Source organism: Pleuronectes platessa, chromosome 20, assembly GCF_947347685.1.
Source record: "Pleuronectes platessa chromosome 20, fPlePla1.1, whole genome shotgun sequence".
Taxonomy (NCBI): domain Eukaryota; kingdom Metazoa; phylum Chordata; class Actinopteri; order Pleuronectiformes; family Pleuronectidae; genus Pleuronectes; species Pleuronectes platessa.
Window position 1 is genome coordinate 14632451 of NC_070645.1, and position 17907 is coordinate 14650357.

The following is a 17907-nucleotide window of genomic DNA, read 5'->3' on the forward strand; positions in this document are numbered from 1 at the left end:
TGTGGCAAATGATGGATGGCTAACTCCTGGGCAGCCGGCTTTGTGGGCCTAGAACTGACAACCTACACATTTAACTCAACTACCCACACCCAAGGCCGATATAACATAACTGTTTTAGCACATCAGCGTGAAGTTAGTGAAGAAACTTCCACTTTGGTGAAACAGTTGTATGTATAATACAAATATCTCTTTAATTTTCATAGATAATATATTTTTTGGGTCATAAACTCCACTTCTCACAGAATAAAATTGAGTGTGTGATATCCTTGACATCACCGCAGCTCTTTCTGATTGGTCCAACAACCAACCAGGTCTCCAGGACATATCCTAACTATAAACTCTGACGAGTGTTGATGTGGCGTTTTCAACAATTCACCAAAAGGCACGTAGCCCACATGCGTAAACACACAGTGCGTTTCTCTGTTGCTCCTCGTGCTGTATCTCCTCCTCCTCCTCCTCCTCCTCTCACTCTCTCTCTTTTAGAGCTGTGACTCCACCAGGAGCCCAAGTGGCTGCAGTTGCAATTAAGCAACCACGCCTGTTGCGCTCTAATGTCTGTGAATTGCAGTACTTATAGGACCCCAGCCTGCAGCGGCGCACAGAGCGCAGCCTCGAGAAAACACTCCTCTACGCCCCCCCACTTCCACTTTCCCTGTATTACTTTAATATCGCGAGAGCCGGCGGCTACATTACGACCCTCCAGGGTTGGTGCTGTCCGCTGCTGTGGGTCTGAGAGGCAACAGTCCAGTCGGTGACCCAGCCAGGCGCTCCGTGTCCGGGAACACGCACCGCAGCCATGGAGTACCTCACGTTTTGCTTTGTGTTTTCATGCTGGATGAAGTTGGCAATTTCTCTCTCCTCCACCGCCTCACCTCAGACTCCTGCGCCTATTCCAAAAGGTAAGATTCGATTAAAACACAAAAACTTTCTCTGTCTGGTTTCACACCGGTCAAACTTTTCTGCCATTACGCACGAAGCGACTTCACACTTTTACAGCTTTTGCGCGTTTCATAGAACATCTCCGAGCTGCTGTGCCAAGAGTGGAAAGTGGAAGTGATGTATTTTTTTTAAGGGGGGGGGGGGGGGGGGGGGTACACTTTACATCATGTGCAGGAGGTGCAGATTGCACAGTCGACGTGCCAGCGCGTAAAATGACATGATGGTGCCCCACACAAAAGAACCGTCTGCGGTTTGTCACAATCCCGTTTTTATGTCATGTTGTTTGGCTGCGCACAGACACACACGTCTCACATGTTCGCCCCCCCTTTTTTTTTTTGCTTTGTTCATCCAAGAGTAAAAAACTAGAACTGTCAACCCGAGACATGATTTACTCAACGTCAGGATGCGCAAGAAACCCATTAGTATGTGATGCTTATGTTAAACAAACAATTACGCGCGTAAAACACCCAGAGCAGGAGTCGTTAACCTGTTGTAATGTAATGCTGGTGGAGCAGAGCCAAGCGCAACCGGCTCTTACCGCTGATTGCTCAGACCTATAGAATAAAGTACATGTAGTGGTGCTCGCCCACGGCAGCAGCAGCGATGTGTCACGGTTTTATTGACTTGTGTGTAAAGCTTTCCCCAGTTAACATGTTGCTGTGGCTAAATTGCTCTTAATTGCCCAGACATCATTTCAGTTAAACACAACTCTTGTCACTTTGCAGCTTGTGAAAAAAAAAAAGTGTGGATGTGTGGAAATCTGCTTCTGTCCCACAGATGCATTTTGTTGTGTGCCATCATCAGGGCACAGCATCAGTCTCTCCACACAGGCTCCTGTATTGTCCTCCGGTCTGGGGGACTCGCTGGGTGTCCTCCACAAAGCAGCCACTTTAAACTTTTACAAGCGTTAAAATGTTTGCCTGCGAGAAGCTTCCAACTACTTGGAAGGCTCATATCACCGGGGAACCGTGAATGTGAATTCATGTAAGGCAGCGAATACAAAACCTCCCACAATAAAAAGGATTTGGACGAAATCGGTAAATGGAAACGTTCTCCCTTTATGTGACGGAGTGCAGTGAACATTTAATGACCTCCTATCAAAGTAGTTTATTTGGGTCATATTCAGTTTTGTTTGTTTCTACTGCAACTGCGTCCACTGAGGATTTTATCAGGTGCCATGTTTACGGCGAAGGTCTTTAGGCTTATACTAGTCATTAAAAATAGACTTTTGCATTTTTCAACCTTGCAAAAAGTTGAATTTAAATTTCCAGACAGACAAGATCGAGGCCCAGGAGGCAAAACCTGAGCCATATGTTTTTAACTGCGTCATAATGACTAAACCGTGTCCACAGTTATCAGATGTTTATAAACCAATCAGGATCCTGGCGTCAGGAGCACTCCTACACAACACCAACCATATGATGTGTGAGAATCGTGGCGTCTCAAACTTCATGAGTCATTTTCCATCTTTTTATTGTATTTTCCAGAGAAAACTAGAAGTAACACGAGAAGCAAACAGTTTGAAGGACTCGGTATAATCGCTGTGAGTCGCGTCCAGCTGCTCTGAGGCCCGAGTGTGAGTCTTTAGAAAGACGTCAGCTTATCTGTCATCCACCAAGTTGTTCATAGAGTCACTCCACTGTTGGGTGGGGCGACACAAAGCACAACCAGTGGTTGGTGTGACACCAATATGAGATCCACGGAAACCATTTAAATGACATGTAACACAGGTATTCAAATTCCCTTGTCTGTGTTTACTGTCAGCTGTGTGAAGAGATGGAGGGAGTGTGTCACTGTTGTTTCAGGCTCAATACTTTCTCTCAAGCACAGATGTGACCAGTGGTATTCAGCACTGAGAGGGGGGGGGGGGGGGTTCTAACAGAAAGGCAGAGCTCTACCAGTTCCCTCACCTCCAAGCACCTGGTCAGTGGCTGGGCACAGTGAACAGCAGACGTGGCTGTTGGTGTGTCCGTTTTGGAAAGTTACAAAAACTGGGTGGTGTGGAGTCAGACGGTCCAGCCCTCTGAAAGGAGCCTTTCACTGGCTGCTGACTGGCTGCGTGAGCGGAGTCCACAGCGGATTTAACGTGTAGATCTTTTTGTCTGCGTCTGCCGGCTACATTTCTCTGGACTCAATTCTATCCTACGTGTTGCTTTAACAGATATTTTTCTAATATCGGTGTGCAAATAAGTAACAAAAGGACAAGAGTCAGGTTAATTCAGGAAAACGTGTCACGTGTTGGTAGTATGTTGTGTTTGTCTTCAGGAAAACAAATGAATAGATATCTATATAACTCAATAGAAGAGATGGACCCAGGACCCTAGACATTTTCTCTAATTTCCATGCAAATATTAATTAATGGATCTTGATGAAACAAATCAGGTATATATTTTGAGGACTGATATCTGAGTTTTTAAAATTTGTTTGGAACAGTTGGGCCTAGGTAGGGGTATGCATTCTACTCAGAGACTTTCTAGGTCTGCTGAACATCAACATATCACGATGTGAAAACTGTAGAGGTTGATCTAAACCAGGCCTCGGAGGATTCACTGCTCATTTTATTGCAGCGACCTTATGAGTTATTATACACTTGGTGGAAACACTTGTATTCCTGACAGTAACTGGTGCGTAATTCTGGGTAAATGTTTACAGGAGACTGGGACAAACACCATGATGATGTGGTCTGTCCTGTGGAACTGGCGTCTTTGGATGAGACCTTTCCCAGACTTCACTGACATGTCAACAGGCAGCGTTTTATAGAGAAAGAAAAGGAAACTCCACCTTAGATTGCCCGGGACTTATACACTGGATAATGGAGCTCTCTATTGCCTGTAATTCCAGAGTAACAAACTAACAAACCCAGTTGGCAGGGAAAGGCTGTAATCACGCCTCAGAACATTGTCACTTTATCCCCACAAGGTTGATTTCGTGCCTCCGTTTCAGCCGGATGTGTTGTGCTGTCTGCTTGTTTCTTTTCTTCCCTGTGTCTGATGTGCTTTCTTCCAACCTTGAAACCGATATCAACAGCAGGATATGCAGCAGCTTTCCCAGGATGCAACACTTACATGTACGGAAAGCAGATCACATTTCAGCAGTGGACTCGTCAGGATCATGGTACGAACATAGAAGTTGTGTAAATAATGAATGTCTGGAAGAGGGACTTGAGCAGCTGCGGATCTTTAAAAGCTCTTTTGGCTGAAATTCATATTGATACAGCTGAGAGGTCAGAAAGTTCAAAATTCGTAATGTTCGTCCAACTCATAGCTTTGTTTTAAGCTGTTATCATTAGTAACTGTACATGCATTAATAACCAGAGGCTTTGGAAACCGGGGATGGGATGTACTTTCACTTCTATACGGTACTTTGGTACATTGTTCATGTATTTGAACTTTGCTTGAGTAGAATTATTACTTTTACAATGCATTATGTTACATATTCACATAGTTTTTAATTCTTTTTAACGTAATAATTAGGACAGAGGAATTGGTCCAATCAGAGCAGGTAGGTAACTTTAGACCCCGCCTCCAGCACCACTAACATCACTGGTAATGATGAAACAGATTTGAAGGAGGCTGAGACTCAGCCATAATGATGTACTTTTACTTTTAATACTTAACATTTTGAAGAATTTACCTTTAATCAAGTAGAAAACATAATGTTTGTCTTTATATTTCTACTTCCTCCACCACTTCAAACAAATTATCCAGCTGGGAGGAACGTGCAGATCCCAGACGATGCTCTCCAGGGAGCCGCTCAGTGCTTAATCTTTAAAATGCAGTTTCAATTCACACTCCAGGTAGAAACAGGAGCTTTTTCAAGGAAACAGCACGTGGCTGCACATGAATATACCTGATTCAGATCACCTCTGCAGGAAATAGGATCAAAACACAATAGCTCATATCATGAAAGTGTGTTTTGCTTTTCCAATACGTTTAATTTAAGCAAAAAAACAACAAAGCACACTGCTGTGGTAAACTCTTAATTGTGTTTTTGTTAAAATAAACCAGGTGTGTTCCTGTTAACAGAGAATGCTTTAATGTGCAACACTAAAACGCAGAGTGTGGCCGACAGAGGAAACACAACCCAACAAGAAAGGTCATGACACAAACCAGATGAAATGAAAGTGTTATTTCTACATTATGATGTTGGTTTGTTTTGGATAAAGTAATTAAACTGTTTCCTGATTTAAAATGACGTGTGACGAGACTTCAGAGTTGTTTCCTGGCTCAGTTGCTGGTGACATGGTGCCACATCCTGAGGCTGAAGGGCCTGTGGTTTAACACATGTAATTGAAAACACACCCTCTATCTGTAGATGCACTCCGCTGCCCTGGTGATGTGGAAACGGTGTGTTTTATCAATCATGATGGACTTTGACTCCGTGATCCCCTTGGTGGGCAGCTAGAATGATGTCAACCCAGTTTATCTCTGAGCTCTTTGGTTTTCTAGTCCTGTGTGTATGCATCCCTTGAATCTGGCTACTAAGGAAACCTCCACAGATTTCCCTCTTGCTATGCTTACACTTGGCGTCCATGCTTCTCTGGAGGTTTTCTAAACCCCTCAAAATGGAGACATGGACACAGGGCATGCTTTGGTTTAGTTTGTAGATGTCTATGTGATGCATTCTCAGGTGTGTTAGTATGGACAGAGATCATTTCTGATTCACAGCTAGACAATCCTCCTGATCTCCATTGATTTCATTTTAATAAAGACGTTTAAATACTTGGCCTAAGGCTAATCAGATGCACATGGAGTATTGGCCTTGGTTAGGACCATAGTATTTGTTACTGTAGCTGAAAAGGAACATATGCATGTCAGGAGGCTCCTGTCTTTTAGATATCAACAAAACCACTGACACTGCTTGTGGTTACATTAAAAGTCTGACGTATTCTATAGCTAGAAAAAAACACAGTTACTGTAGGTTGTGTATTAAACGTCTCTGTTATAGCTGAGGGCTGAGAAATGAAGGGATGGTGGATACTTTATGTGAGGCGTGAACAGTTAAAGAAATGTATTGGACTAAGAAGAGATTTGCATCTGTGTTTCTCCCTCTTATATATACATTCAGTCCAATACACACACAATATATATACAGATGTTTTTTTTATCTGGTATCAACAATTCAGCAGGCAAACCCACTTCCAGCAGAAACCAGATGTATATAAGTGACATATGAAGTCAGGGTTTTGACTGTGAACTTGTTTGCCGTTATCACCATATTTAAAAGATGTCAAACTGAAGCTGGTTTTTAACCCCCCCTTCAAATGTGGTTACTCAGAACAGATGTAAACACATTTGATTTCCATCGGGGTCGGACAACACATTGTTCTCCCGTATAATCGACTATAAGCGGCATCAATCAACAGGGTGAAAACAATGTGAATGTCCTTTTACTAGCTCAAGCAACTTAAGTGAACTAAAGCAACTTGTTTAAATCCTGGAAAAGGTGCGTTTGGCTAATCTTACATGACACATCAGCAGAATCCTCATAAAATCTTATCCTGTCCCATAAATCTGATGCGTGCTGCTGGAAACGTTCCCTTTTAGAGAATGTTGTTAATGGGATGGGTTTCAGTTTGTTTCAGCAACACAACACGTTTCAGCTGCACAACCTGGCAGTTTGACTCAGTGTCGAACTTTGGCAACAGCTCATGGGCCCGTCAATGAAGAGTCATTGCCGGGGAGGCTGTTAAACTGTGTGTACTGTGATGCTGACGTCTCCTTTTATTATTATTTTATGTGCAGGGAAGATACACGAAGGAAACCTTGAGTTAAAGGTAAATGTAAAGTTAAATTCCTCAAGCAAAAGTCGGCCAATGACTCGACAACTTGCACTTCCCTTTGACCCCACACTTCTCTTTCTTTCTTTCTTTCTTTGTGTGAGACTTACAGGTAAAAAACTGTTTATTTTCCTGGATGACCAAAATAGAGCAGGGGCTCTGTGCTCGCTGTCCAGGAATCTCTCGTCAAAAGAGGAGAGAACTTGTTATCCTTACGTTCAAGGCCAGGGCACATTCCCACGATGCCTCTTTACGTTCTGCAAGAAATGCTTACTTAGGTTCGGCACCAGCCAGTGAGTCAGGACCTCTGCTCGTCTAAGTGTGAAAGTTTACCTAGACGGCTGATCCACATGTGGTGCAGAGAGCGAGCGCCAGAGGGAAAAACCACTCGGTGTCCAAGCCCATTCTTGGAGAAGAGTTACTGCGGCACTGTACCGGGCTACATTCCTCTCCCCCCCACTGTGGGCTGTTCATACAGTACTGACAAGAGGACATGCTGTATTTACTCTGACTACACACCCATCCTCTGAAATCGCGGCTGTCTAGAAGCTTCTCCTTTCGAGTGTCTGGAAGCTTTTTCCTCATTATTCCTCTAATTACGCTGTTTACGTCAAAAAACACTTCAAGAGAACTGGACATCTGGCAACTGGCATTTGTGTACAGACAGAAAATGTGTTGTTTTGTTGTCCTCCAACTGTTTTTCTCTCTCCGGCTGATTAATCTGAGCAGCATGAATCTCATCTCATTAACACCCCGGCTCATTCCCATTTCTCTGTAATGAGACTGAATACAAAAACAACTCAAACTTAATACAATGAATTTATATTAAGCCTGCATGTTGCATGAAAAAGCCTAGATGGCCTCTTGACTTCTGTCACTATTTCTAAAGTAGAAGTTTCTCATATATATTATTAGCTCTATATATTTAGTAGAATATTTTATTCATAATCTTTTAAAGGTAATCCGAAAATATCAGAAAGAAATATTTTTTCTTGTTTCTTGTTATGAGTCTTATTTTTATGAGCTGAAATATCTAGATAAAGATATATCAATATATAGAGTTACCATCGATATACATGTATGTGGGCTTGCTTAAAGTGTTTCATAAGTTTGCCTATAGTTCCAAGTAATACTATATACTATATAGTGGCAGTTAACATTTTTGCCAGACCATAATGTGGTTTAGTTCTTTCATTGCTTTTCTGAACCTCTCTGGCAGCATTTGGTTCACATACTGTATATTTCAATAGAGAATACAAATCTGCTTTTAAAGACCAGAAATATAGTTGAGATTACTTTTCCACTTGAGACCTGAGAGAGTGTTGCTGGAAAAAACCTCAACTCCTTTATTACACCACATTGTAAAATCTATTCTCTATTAAAGTTTGAATGCAGCATCTGAAACTGCACATTTTGGAGATGGTGAATATTAGTTAAGGTTAGCTTTGTAAAGATAAAGTGGAGATGAAAAAATTATCTGCCAGGGGTTTTGTTTTCTGTAAAAACTGGTAGCTATACATTTACAGTGTGGGAGGTCAGTTCCCTTTCAGCCTTCATCCATTGCTCGATGTGCAATTCAGCAATCTGTCGGAAAACAGCGTGCCAAGCCGATTAGGAGAGGACTTCCAGGAAGTGATGGAAAGCCCTAATCAAAAACTGGAGTGGGATCGGCTTATTGTCAACCGGCAGTTTAATGTAACACGGAGAGATAAATGGCCTCCGCTCGGCAGTGAATTGACACATCATAATTATCCCCTTGGCACTTTGAGCCGAGTTTGGTGACAATGTTGTGAGACGCAGCCAAGAACTCCAGCCCCATTGTTCCCACGCTGTGCATTCTGAGTGAGTCTTTCTCCACTAGAAACTGGGTTAAGAACGAAGGAGACTTGGCCGAGTGTTAATGCAACGCTCGTAAAGTAACAAATAAAAAATGTCAATCTGCAGAGGTTTGCATTCCCAGGCTGTATTTATGCAAGGGATCAAGGGGGGGGGGGGGGGGGTGGGGATATTGGTGTGCGGCTGTTTCTCTGTTATCAGGAGCAAGTGTGTGTTTCTGTTTTTTATCATGAGTATGACAGTGAAGGAAAAGTTATAGTTGACAGAATTTAAACCCTTTGCTTTAAATCACACAAATACAAACAAAGCTGTTGGAAGTGAGTTGAGTTCATTGCACAGATATATAAAAAAATATATATATTGAGCTGATTCAAAGTGATTTACAAATGAGTTGGAAATAGATTAAAAAAAGTATCCCATATATTATTAAGCCTCAGTGAACAATAGGGTTTCAAGCCCTGATGTAAGTGCACTGACAGCTTTAGCAGACCCCGTGTTGTCAGGAAGCTTTTTTCACAGGTGGGGTGGGGGGGTTAAGAAGTGCTCTGCTTTTGATTCTGGGAACGCAGAGTAAACCTGTCCCAGGTGACCTGAGCGGGTTGGAGGCTTCACAGGCATCAAGTAAATCAGAGATGACAAGTATAGTGATTTTTAACTCCATTCTTTTACACACAGGAAGCCGGTGCAGTGATTTTAAGAACCGGTGTGTTGTGTTGTAGTTTTCTTGATTTGTCGTGGACTTTTGGCCGCACCTTTCTGGATGAGCTGCAGCCTCTGGTTGGTTTTCCACTAAAAACACTATTGTTACAGTCTTGCCTTTGTCTTTATGTGGCAGCTGAAGTTCAGAGTCCTAAACTACACAAAGATTTCAGGATGTCACAGATTCAGGCTGAGCACTGACTTTTAATCTGTCCTCTTTCAGGCCAAAAACACTTATTAATGTTTAGCAGTAGAAAGTTGTACAACACACTGTTGTAAGGAAGTAGGGCGCCTGTAAAACTTTCATGTAACCATTAAAACAACCTGCCTGGAAAATGTATTTCGCAGATGTACGAGACACCGTCAGCTCCCAGCACTACGCTGCATCATCCCCTGCCTTCAAGCCAAGTACAAGAACAAGGACACACCTGTGGCACAAAGCAGGCTTTCCGTTCCACCACACTGCGCTAATGTGAAACTCATGTTGTTCTTATTCTGACCAGTTCCTAGCCATAATAATAGTAATAACTTGAATTTATGTAGCGCCTCTCAAGACACCCAAGATGCTTTAGATGTGTCAATAGAGACAGAAAGAGAAAGGAAAGTAATTCACCAAAACAGGACATGTGCCATCTGAGGCTGTGAGGCTGGAGGCGGACGTGGGTGGAGGGGGGGAACTATTTCCAACCTGTAAGAAAGAAGAAAGTCTGTGTCACAGCAGTTGCTGGAATCGCTATTAGAGCCATGACAGGGCCACAGGCTAGACTGGGATGAGAGAATGGCTAAGTCACAATGATAGGAAAAGCTGGGAACGAGCTGCTTGTAATGTACTTTAGTGCGGAGGAGTGAGTGGGAGGTCGAGGATTTGGGTCAAAATGAAAAGGCGCCTATATATCGTTCACCTCTCCAATGTAAAATAAGACAAATCCACCGTAGCTTGATTTTATGTCCAACGTTTGAACGTCCACACAGACAGTCTGGGTCTGGTATATATTCAGACACTATGTCAACATATTTGTTCTCCCTCGTGTGCCATAACTTTCCCTTTCATGGCCGCCGCAGAGGCTTTGAATGACCAGTGGGAGGGAGTCGGGTTGTACTTATAGACTGTACATAAAGATGGACGTCTCCCCTTCCTCCCATTATCCAGACGTGAAGCTGAAATATCCTAAATACGAGTGGGGTTGCATCAACGATGTCTTTTTCGGAGCCAGAGTCTGTGCCGTAGCAAATCGGGGGTATGGAGGTATCGAAGTCCCGCCCATATGCGCGAACTCGCAATCACCAGTCAGCTGTCAATCATGACGTGTCAACCTGTTGTTTTAAATAACTTATTAAACTGATCTGAAAACTTATTAGAACATTATCTGTTCAAAATATTTGAACCGATGTCCCATCTGCTAACATGGAGAAGACGTGGTATATGATCTATATTATAGCCAGATCAAGATGCTTTGGCTTCATTTCTAGGGAGTCGTTACAAAGAGTCTAGATGGTTCAAATCGTCACATATCTAAAATGTAATTTGTTATCGCTTTAATTGTTTCGTACATTTTGAGATTCGCTGTGGAGTCAACAAAACAAATAATCCACACACTCCAGGCTCATAAAAACTGCTATTAAATGAGCTAATAAAAATGTGTTAATCTTTAGGTCTTTTCGAGGCCTTTACTCATTCTATGGTTCCTCTGACGCTTCCAACGCTACTCGCCAGTGAAGGATAGTAAATAATTTACAAGGGGATTTATTGGAACATAGTGCTGCATATTAAATAGGAAGCAGATCGGCTCTGCAAACATGAAAAGCAAGATTAGTCTTCAAGTGGCTTTTGAAGTCGTATTAAAGGGTTGTCAACTTTTTTTGTTGGTCTGTCCAAATACTAACACACAACAATGTTTAGCACATTTTCAAATAATCTGTTCACAGCTGGGGAGGAATTAGTGCCCCTCCCCAGCCACGTGTTATGATAGTGTTTTACGAACCAGAACTACTTCCCTCCGTTGCCCACATCAACAGATCTCCGCCGCCGCCGCTCAGATCAAAGCTACATCCTGTGAACACAAGAAGTGAAAACTTGCCTCTCGAGCTTCACATCCAGCGTCAGTGATAATTTGTATTTGGTCTAACCCTTCCTGAAACCTCAAACTTTCAGCGCTCACGACCACTGGAAATGTCCTGGAGGTTTGTGGGAGTTCCTCTAACCCAGGGAGATAGAAACCATCGAGTCCAGGTTTTAAAATACACGCCTCTGTTTTTGAATCCAATTAAAACTACAGCTCTGTTCCTCGGAGGCCCTAACCAAATGGTTACCAGTTTGTTGACTTAGGTCTGAGGTTTACATGGAACTCGCTTCACTGAGGTATAAATCTAAATAATCTAAAATAGGTACATATGCATGAAGCTGCATTCACAACTAAAGAGAGGTCACAAGCTTTCTGCTGAAACAGTTTATTCCCAAATCCCTGTAATCAGCTGTGTAAATGTGCTCTCCTCTCTTTTTCAGAAAAATTGCTTGTCTTAACCGTAGCGACACAGGAAACAGATGGCTTCCTCCGCTTTATGCAGTCCGCAAACTATTTCAACTACACCGTGAAGGTAAGGATCCCAGTCTCCTCTTCCAAAATTACACTTTGTCCCAGCACACAATGCTACACACACACACACACACACGGTAGCCAAATGTTTCCTTTTTCAAAACACAATTCACAAGATTGATTAGGCCCATTAAGGGAAACAGTGAAGTGCGGCAAGCTGCAAAAGGAGCTCTATGGTGACCGCTGCTGAGTGTGGCTGCAGAATTCCGCTCTGTGGTCGGAGAACCAACAGTAAAATAAAAAAAACATTGCTTTTAGTGGCGTGGGGCGCCGAGTTCACGGCCTGCTCACGTTTCCTCAGATCTCTCCTCACCAGTTTGTATTCCACCTCCTGCAGACACACACTTGCAAACCCTAACAGCTCAGGTTTTTCCTTCTCGCCTCAGGTAATTTGGACACTATAATTTGGATTATCGTAAACTCCAACACTCGCCAATCACCTCTTTGTGTTTGTGTGTGTGTGTGTGTGTGTGTGTGTGTGTGTGTGTGTGTGTGTGTTATTCATAAGCATGTTAAAAGTTTGTTCTGGCAGCTTTTACAGACAGGCGTGATCACAGTGAGTCATTGTAGTAATCAGTGGACTGGATAGCATAACGGATCCATTGTCCAGACGAGATTCTTTGGCCTATTTTCTTGAGTCAAGTGTAATAGTCATGATGACACTGGACGGGCCAAACTCACGCCCCCTTAATTCCGGAGAAGGTCTTGGAACATTCTTGCCAATTGAAAAATATGTGAAATTCTTTTTGAAAACAGATTGTTTTATTCACTGCGAAGCTTCCTTTCGGGGATTTTTGGTGTCAGACCAGTTGACGTCAGTTCTCCACAACTTGTCCTTCATGTTTTCTGTCTCAGGTGTTGGGAATGGGAGAGGCGTGGAAGGGCGGAGATGTGGGTCGTTCTATCGGTGGAGGGCAGAAAGTCAGACTACTGAAGGAGGCCATGGAGGCTCTGGCTGACCAGGAGGATCTTGTTGTCCTGTCCGTGGACAGGTACGTTGATCACCTAAGATATTTTTGAAATTTGTTGTTTTTCTGTGTTTTTTCATTTTCTTTCTCTGAGAGATGTTCATTTACTACCATTGAAGGATGCAAAACCTCTCCAATTACAGCTCAGGTCTATGTATTTAAAGTGAAAACTCATTTTCACTACGGCAGCCTGTAATAGCTGCTTTGCTTCCTCCACTCATGCAGAGTGATCATTACAGAGCATCATCAAATATACGAGGAGGGTAATGCCCATGTGGAGGTGGCTGAATTATGAGTTGTGAAGGCCGATGGAAAGTGTGAATGAGGTAATGAGAGTGATTTGGGATAATAACAGCTCCGAAGGTCATAGTTCCTCAACTGAACAGGAGATGATGCTACTTAGTGTAGCTTGACACAACTTGCACAGTTGTCACGCCCCTGAAACAGGTGATTTTTATTTTTGTAGAAGTGATTGTTGTGTAGCTACACTTCGCAGGAGAAGATGAGTGAATTGTGTGCATTTAAAAAATGTATAAAGCAGCTCTGACACCTCAACCCTTCTGATAACTGAAATATTTGACTGAACTTCTGAGCATCTGCATCTCCTGTGCTTCAGTTTGAGTCGGTCTCCTCACATTACTGAGCTGATGTCTGCAGATTTCTGCTCTCGCTCTCGGTTTTTGTGAAATGACCAAACCAATAGAATGGCTGGTTTTACGTGGACCAATGAAAACGTCACAACATACACACAAATCTAAGACCTAGGGGAGATAATCTATTTTAATGGTGCCATTACTTTCCTTAAAGGTTTTCCTTGAATTTAATTATACCTGTGTCGTGAATACATCCTTGGTTTTCAAGCGGTATTTACACGTAATTACACCAACACTGTTGCTAGGTAAGAAACCACTGAATTGATGGCGACGTGTTTCTAGGGTGTCTGCGTGTCAGAGTTTATGAATGGAAAAAGTTAATAAACACACAAGCTCAGCCATCCTGCCCCAGAGCTCGACTGTCACCACACAGTGTGTGGGAGAGCAGCGGGTATCGGAGAGAGAGAGAGAGAGAGAGAGAGAGAGAGAGATAGAGAAAGAGAGAGAGAGAGAGAGAGAGAGAGAGAGGAGGAGGTTCTGAGGGAAATCATCACAGAATCTGAAAGTGAAATGCAGAAATGATGCTTGCGGCAAAAAAAGAAACCACACTCTTGAGTAAAGAAAGAGAGAGAAACTCCACACTCAATAAGTGAGAGAGTATCAAACAAGCCAATTTGTTCCCGGGCCAGTTTGGTCATTATTGTCTGGTAATTACGTTTTTAAATCTATTTAATCAAATAAATGTTCTGTTATGAATTGCAGGTCTTTCTTTTTCTTTTTTTTCACTGGAGCAGTAACCGTGATTGATGAGGTAACAAGCGACAGTGGGTTGTTGTATGAACATGTGTCGGCCACATGTGGACTCAGCAGAGCCAACGCTGGCTGTTCGTCTGACTCCGTTCTTCTCGTGACTCGTTGGTCTGAGGAAGCTCGGATTGTATAAAGAAGGAGTCCCGCTTTGTCTGGAACCTTATGTAAACTGGTGTGTGTATTTATCCACGGTCACTCGTAGGCGAACAGCGGTCCAGACCCAGACCCCCGGTCCCAATCGGGCTCAGCATTATATTCTATAACTCATTCAGAAGATATTTAAACTTGACAGGGCAACTTCAATTTAACTGGCGCAGCATTTCCAGCTTTTATTGCTTTGGGTTTGCGGCCCAGGAAACTTACAGACCAATCGCATAGGTTGTAAATCATCGCCCATAACGCTGCTCAGCACGTCACCGACACTCGAGACAGTGAGGGAGAGACACAGAGGGGACACAAGAAGGGATAAGAGGTCAAAGCTGGAGAAATCAGGGTAAGGGAAGGAGTTGGATTTAAGAGGAAAAACGGAGCAAACGATGTGTTAAAAGCTGTTTGAGCGTAAAGATGTGATGTGAATGTGTTGAAATGTGAAACACTAGAAGGCAGACACCAGTCCAGAATCAACGTCAGTGATTCCTGTGACCAGCGTGAACCGGCTCTTTTACTACGACGACTTCACGCCATAAAGTAATTAAAGAAACATGAGGATTTTCCACATCCCAGAAATAACTGCCCTTCCAGTGATTGCAATGCTTTTTAACAAGTCACCACAGAGTCACAACACTGCGTGCATCAACACGGTGTCTTGTGGGTAAATGTCTGGCACAGCAGGAACCTTTTGGAATTGCCCTGACGGTGCAGTCCAGGAATGCCTGCAGACACAATCACTCACTCACGAAGAATGTCCACTGTTTACATTTAGATCTCTATCCGTCTTACACAAGTCAAAGCCTAAGGTTGTGCTTCTTAAGGTAAAGTTAGTAAAACTGTCACACTCCCCGTAAAGGATCAAATCTGAAATGATAACCGCATTTCACTTCTCCCCTTCAGCTACGATCTTGTCTTCGCCGGGGGACCGGAGGAGATTCTCAGGAAGTTCCAGCAGGCCAATCACAAAGTACTGTTCGCTGCAGAGGGACTGATATGGCCGGATAAGAGACTTGCTGACAAGTACCCCTCGGTCCGCAGTGGGAAACGCTACCTCAACTCTGGAGGTGGGTGCCAAAATATTCTAAATATGATGGAAATGCTGGAATGTTGAACGTCTCCTCCCGGACATGTTAACACTTTGTCGTCAGAGGCCATTTGTGACCCTCAACTACTCGATGGTCAGGTTACATGTAGCTGCTACTTTATAATGTGGTAATATGAATTGGTCTAAATTCTTAACCCCATTTTTTAGCCCAGACCCTTCCAGACTCAAATAAAAGTCTGGTTGCCACAGATTTTACGATGAGGTAGATTAGTGTTAATCTTGTAAATCCGACACCTCCCTGTGTGTGTGTGTGTGTGTGTGTGTGTGTGTGTGTGTGTGTGTGTGTGTGTGTGTGTGTTTCTGTGTGTGTGTGTGTGTTTCTGTGTGTGTGTATGTTTACATCTTCTGCTAACAGCTGTCAAATCTTAAAGACTTGCAGGCCAAGCAGGAATTTGGAGGGCGGGCTAAACACCAGCTACCCTTATTGTAGCCGATGTAGAGAGACAGACCAGAGTTAGTTTTTGAATATGAAACCACCAGACTTTTATTATTGTGGAAGTACATTTACCCCCGAAACGCGGCCTCCCAGTGGTCTGTCCTGTCCCAGTGGACATGCACGGACAGGAACCAATTGTCAACACTAACTGCAATCGTTTATCACTCCTGATGCATTGTTTTAGTGATCATCCTCCTTTTCCTCCTCGATATTTCTCCTTCACGTGTACAGCTGCTCCAAAGCATAACATCAGTGTGACTTCAAGTGAACTTTCTATTGAGAAAATTCATAGCAGCAGTTATCTCTGGGGCCTCTGGGCAGGACTGATGGACTCTTTACAATATTATTTACAGAGGCCCAACATTCCCCCGATGAGTGAGGCTTTTGGCGAAAGTGGAAAGGAAAAACTTTTAGCAGGAAGAAACCTCGAAATAAGTAAGCCTGCATTCTGGGAGTGCAGTGTTCCAGTGGGGTGATGGTTACTGTTAGGTCTGTTTGATATGATTGCGCCTGATTATTAAGGGATTATTGAGGATTTAGAATTCTCTGCTGGACTTTACAAGGAGCCGCTATGTTCTGGATCAGCAGTCGTTTAACTTGTTTTTCTGCATCTTTTTTCGACACAGAATGTTGGGTATATCATCTGTGCACCGAGAACGTGCAGAGGACTTAACAAAGGATGAGTATATCCTCAAATGACAGGACCAGCTGCATCCTTGCCCGTTCTCCAGGACACCGAATTACTGCCTTCCCTGTGGTCGTCAGCCTGGCCTGACCTCCCATACGGAAGCCTGGATGTCTCGTTCATTGTCATTGACATGACATGTGGATTTGTCTTGGCCCCCCGAATGTCCCGCAGTTCCTATAAAATTGTAGGTTTTGATCGCCCTCCTATGGATCCTGCCCAAGTGACCATCGTGGAATGTTTTAGAGAATCTTGAGACTCACTACTGGGTCACAGAGTAGATGCAGATAGAATCAAGATACACTGAGGTTGTGTGTTCATTTGAGGTGATCCATCTAATAACCTGAAACTGGGGAGCAGTGCAAACCAGTGACTTCTTTTCCCACAGGCATTGGGACAAAAAGAAATTCACTTCCCAGGGTCTGTTGTTTTTAAAGCCATCATCTTGTGGACGAGCTGCTGACAATACCAATCAAATGAAATGTTGTGATTTGCTTTTATCCATCAACTTGTTTACAGTGTCTGAGGCTTTTTTTTAATGACGGGATGCAAAATGGCACAGACCAGCAACATAGCCATACCCTGCAATCTGCGTCTGTGGTCAGTGACCTTAAGCGAGAGAAGGACGCAGAGGAGACGTCAGGGAAAACAGGAGGAGAGGTTGCCATGCGAATGTACATTTAGAGAGGGTGTGAGATGCAGACTGGTTCAGAGGCTCGGCTGGTAGCGCACTGTAGGACACTTATGATGTATAGATTATAGCTTCCAGACAGTCCTTCGTTGCACTATTCTCTCGACAAACTGAGGGAAGGGAAAGCTAAGGCACATTTCTGGCCTGCTTTGGATTTTGGCCCAAAATCACACTTTGTGTGAAGCATTCCAGCTTCAGAGGGACTAAGCTGCCCGCAGATAGGGTATAATTGTCACCAAGCGCCTGCCAGCTATACAACCTTATTAACAACTCTCAACCTATAATTAACGGCTGCATGTGTGAATCATTCTGTTAATTACTTTCAGGTATAATCGGCAGTGCCCCGTACATAAACAGAATGGTTTCCCAGTGGGACCTCCATGACAACGATGACGACCAGCTCTTCTACACTAAAATATACGTGGATCCCTTACAGAGAGTAAGTATCTTGATTTATGACAACACTGATTTAAATAAGAATAGATCCCTGGTAAACATACTGTAGCTTTGTCCCAATTCAGTGGTAGTTTAAACCTCGAAGGTTGAACCAAAATTAGACAGTCTGCTCTACAGAAGATATCCGTGATTGGTCCAAAATAGAGCTGTAGTTAAACACGTCAAG

At 43.3% G+C, this 17907-nt stretch overlaps 1 protein-coding gene across 2 annotated transcripts in view; it reads left to right on the forward strand.

Annotated features, from left to right (window-relative positions):
• The first annotated feature begins 551 nt into the window (after positions 1-551).
• plod2 (procollagen-lysine, 2-oxoglutarate 5-dioxygenase 2) overlaps positions 552-17907 on the forward strand; it is a 30933-nt gene continuing 13577 nt past the window's right edge. Inside the window, exons 1-5 of one of the 2 annotated variants that reach the window (XM_053412752.1) lie at positions 552-899; positions 11757-11848; positions 12703-12839; positions 15269-15432; positions 17612-17724. In XM_053412752.1, coding sequence (XP_053268727.1) covers positions 797-899; positions 11757-11848; positions 12703-12839; positions 15269-15432; positions 17612-17724 — 609 coding nt within the window. In that variant the 5' untranslated portion in view covers positions 552-796. The remainder of the gene's footprint in view (positions 900-11756; positions 11849-12702; positions 12840-15268; positions 15433-17611; positions 17725-17907) is intronic. The other variant, XM_053412753.1, reaches the window with a different exon arrangement.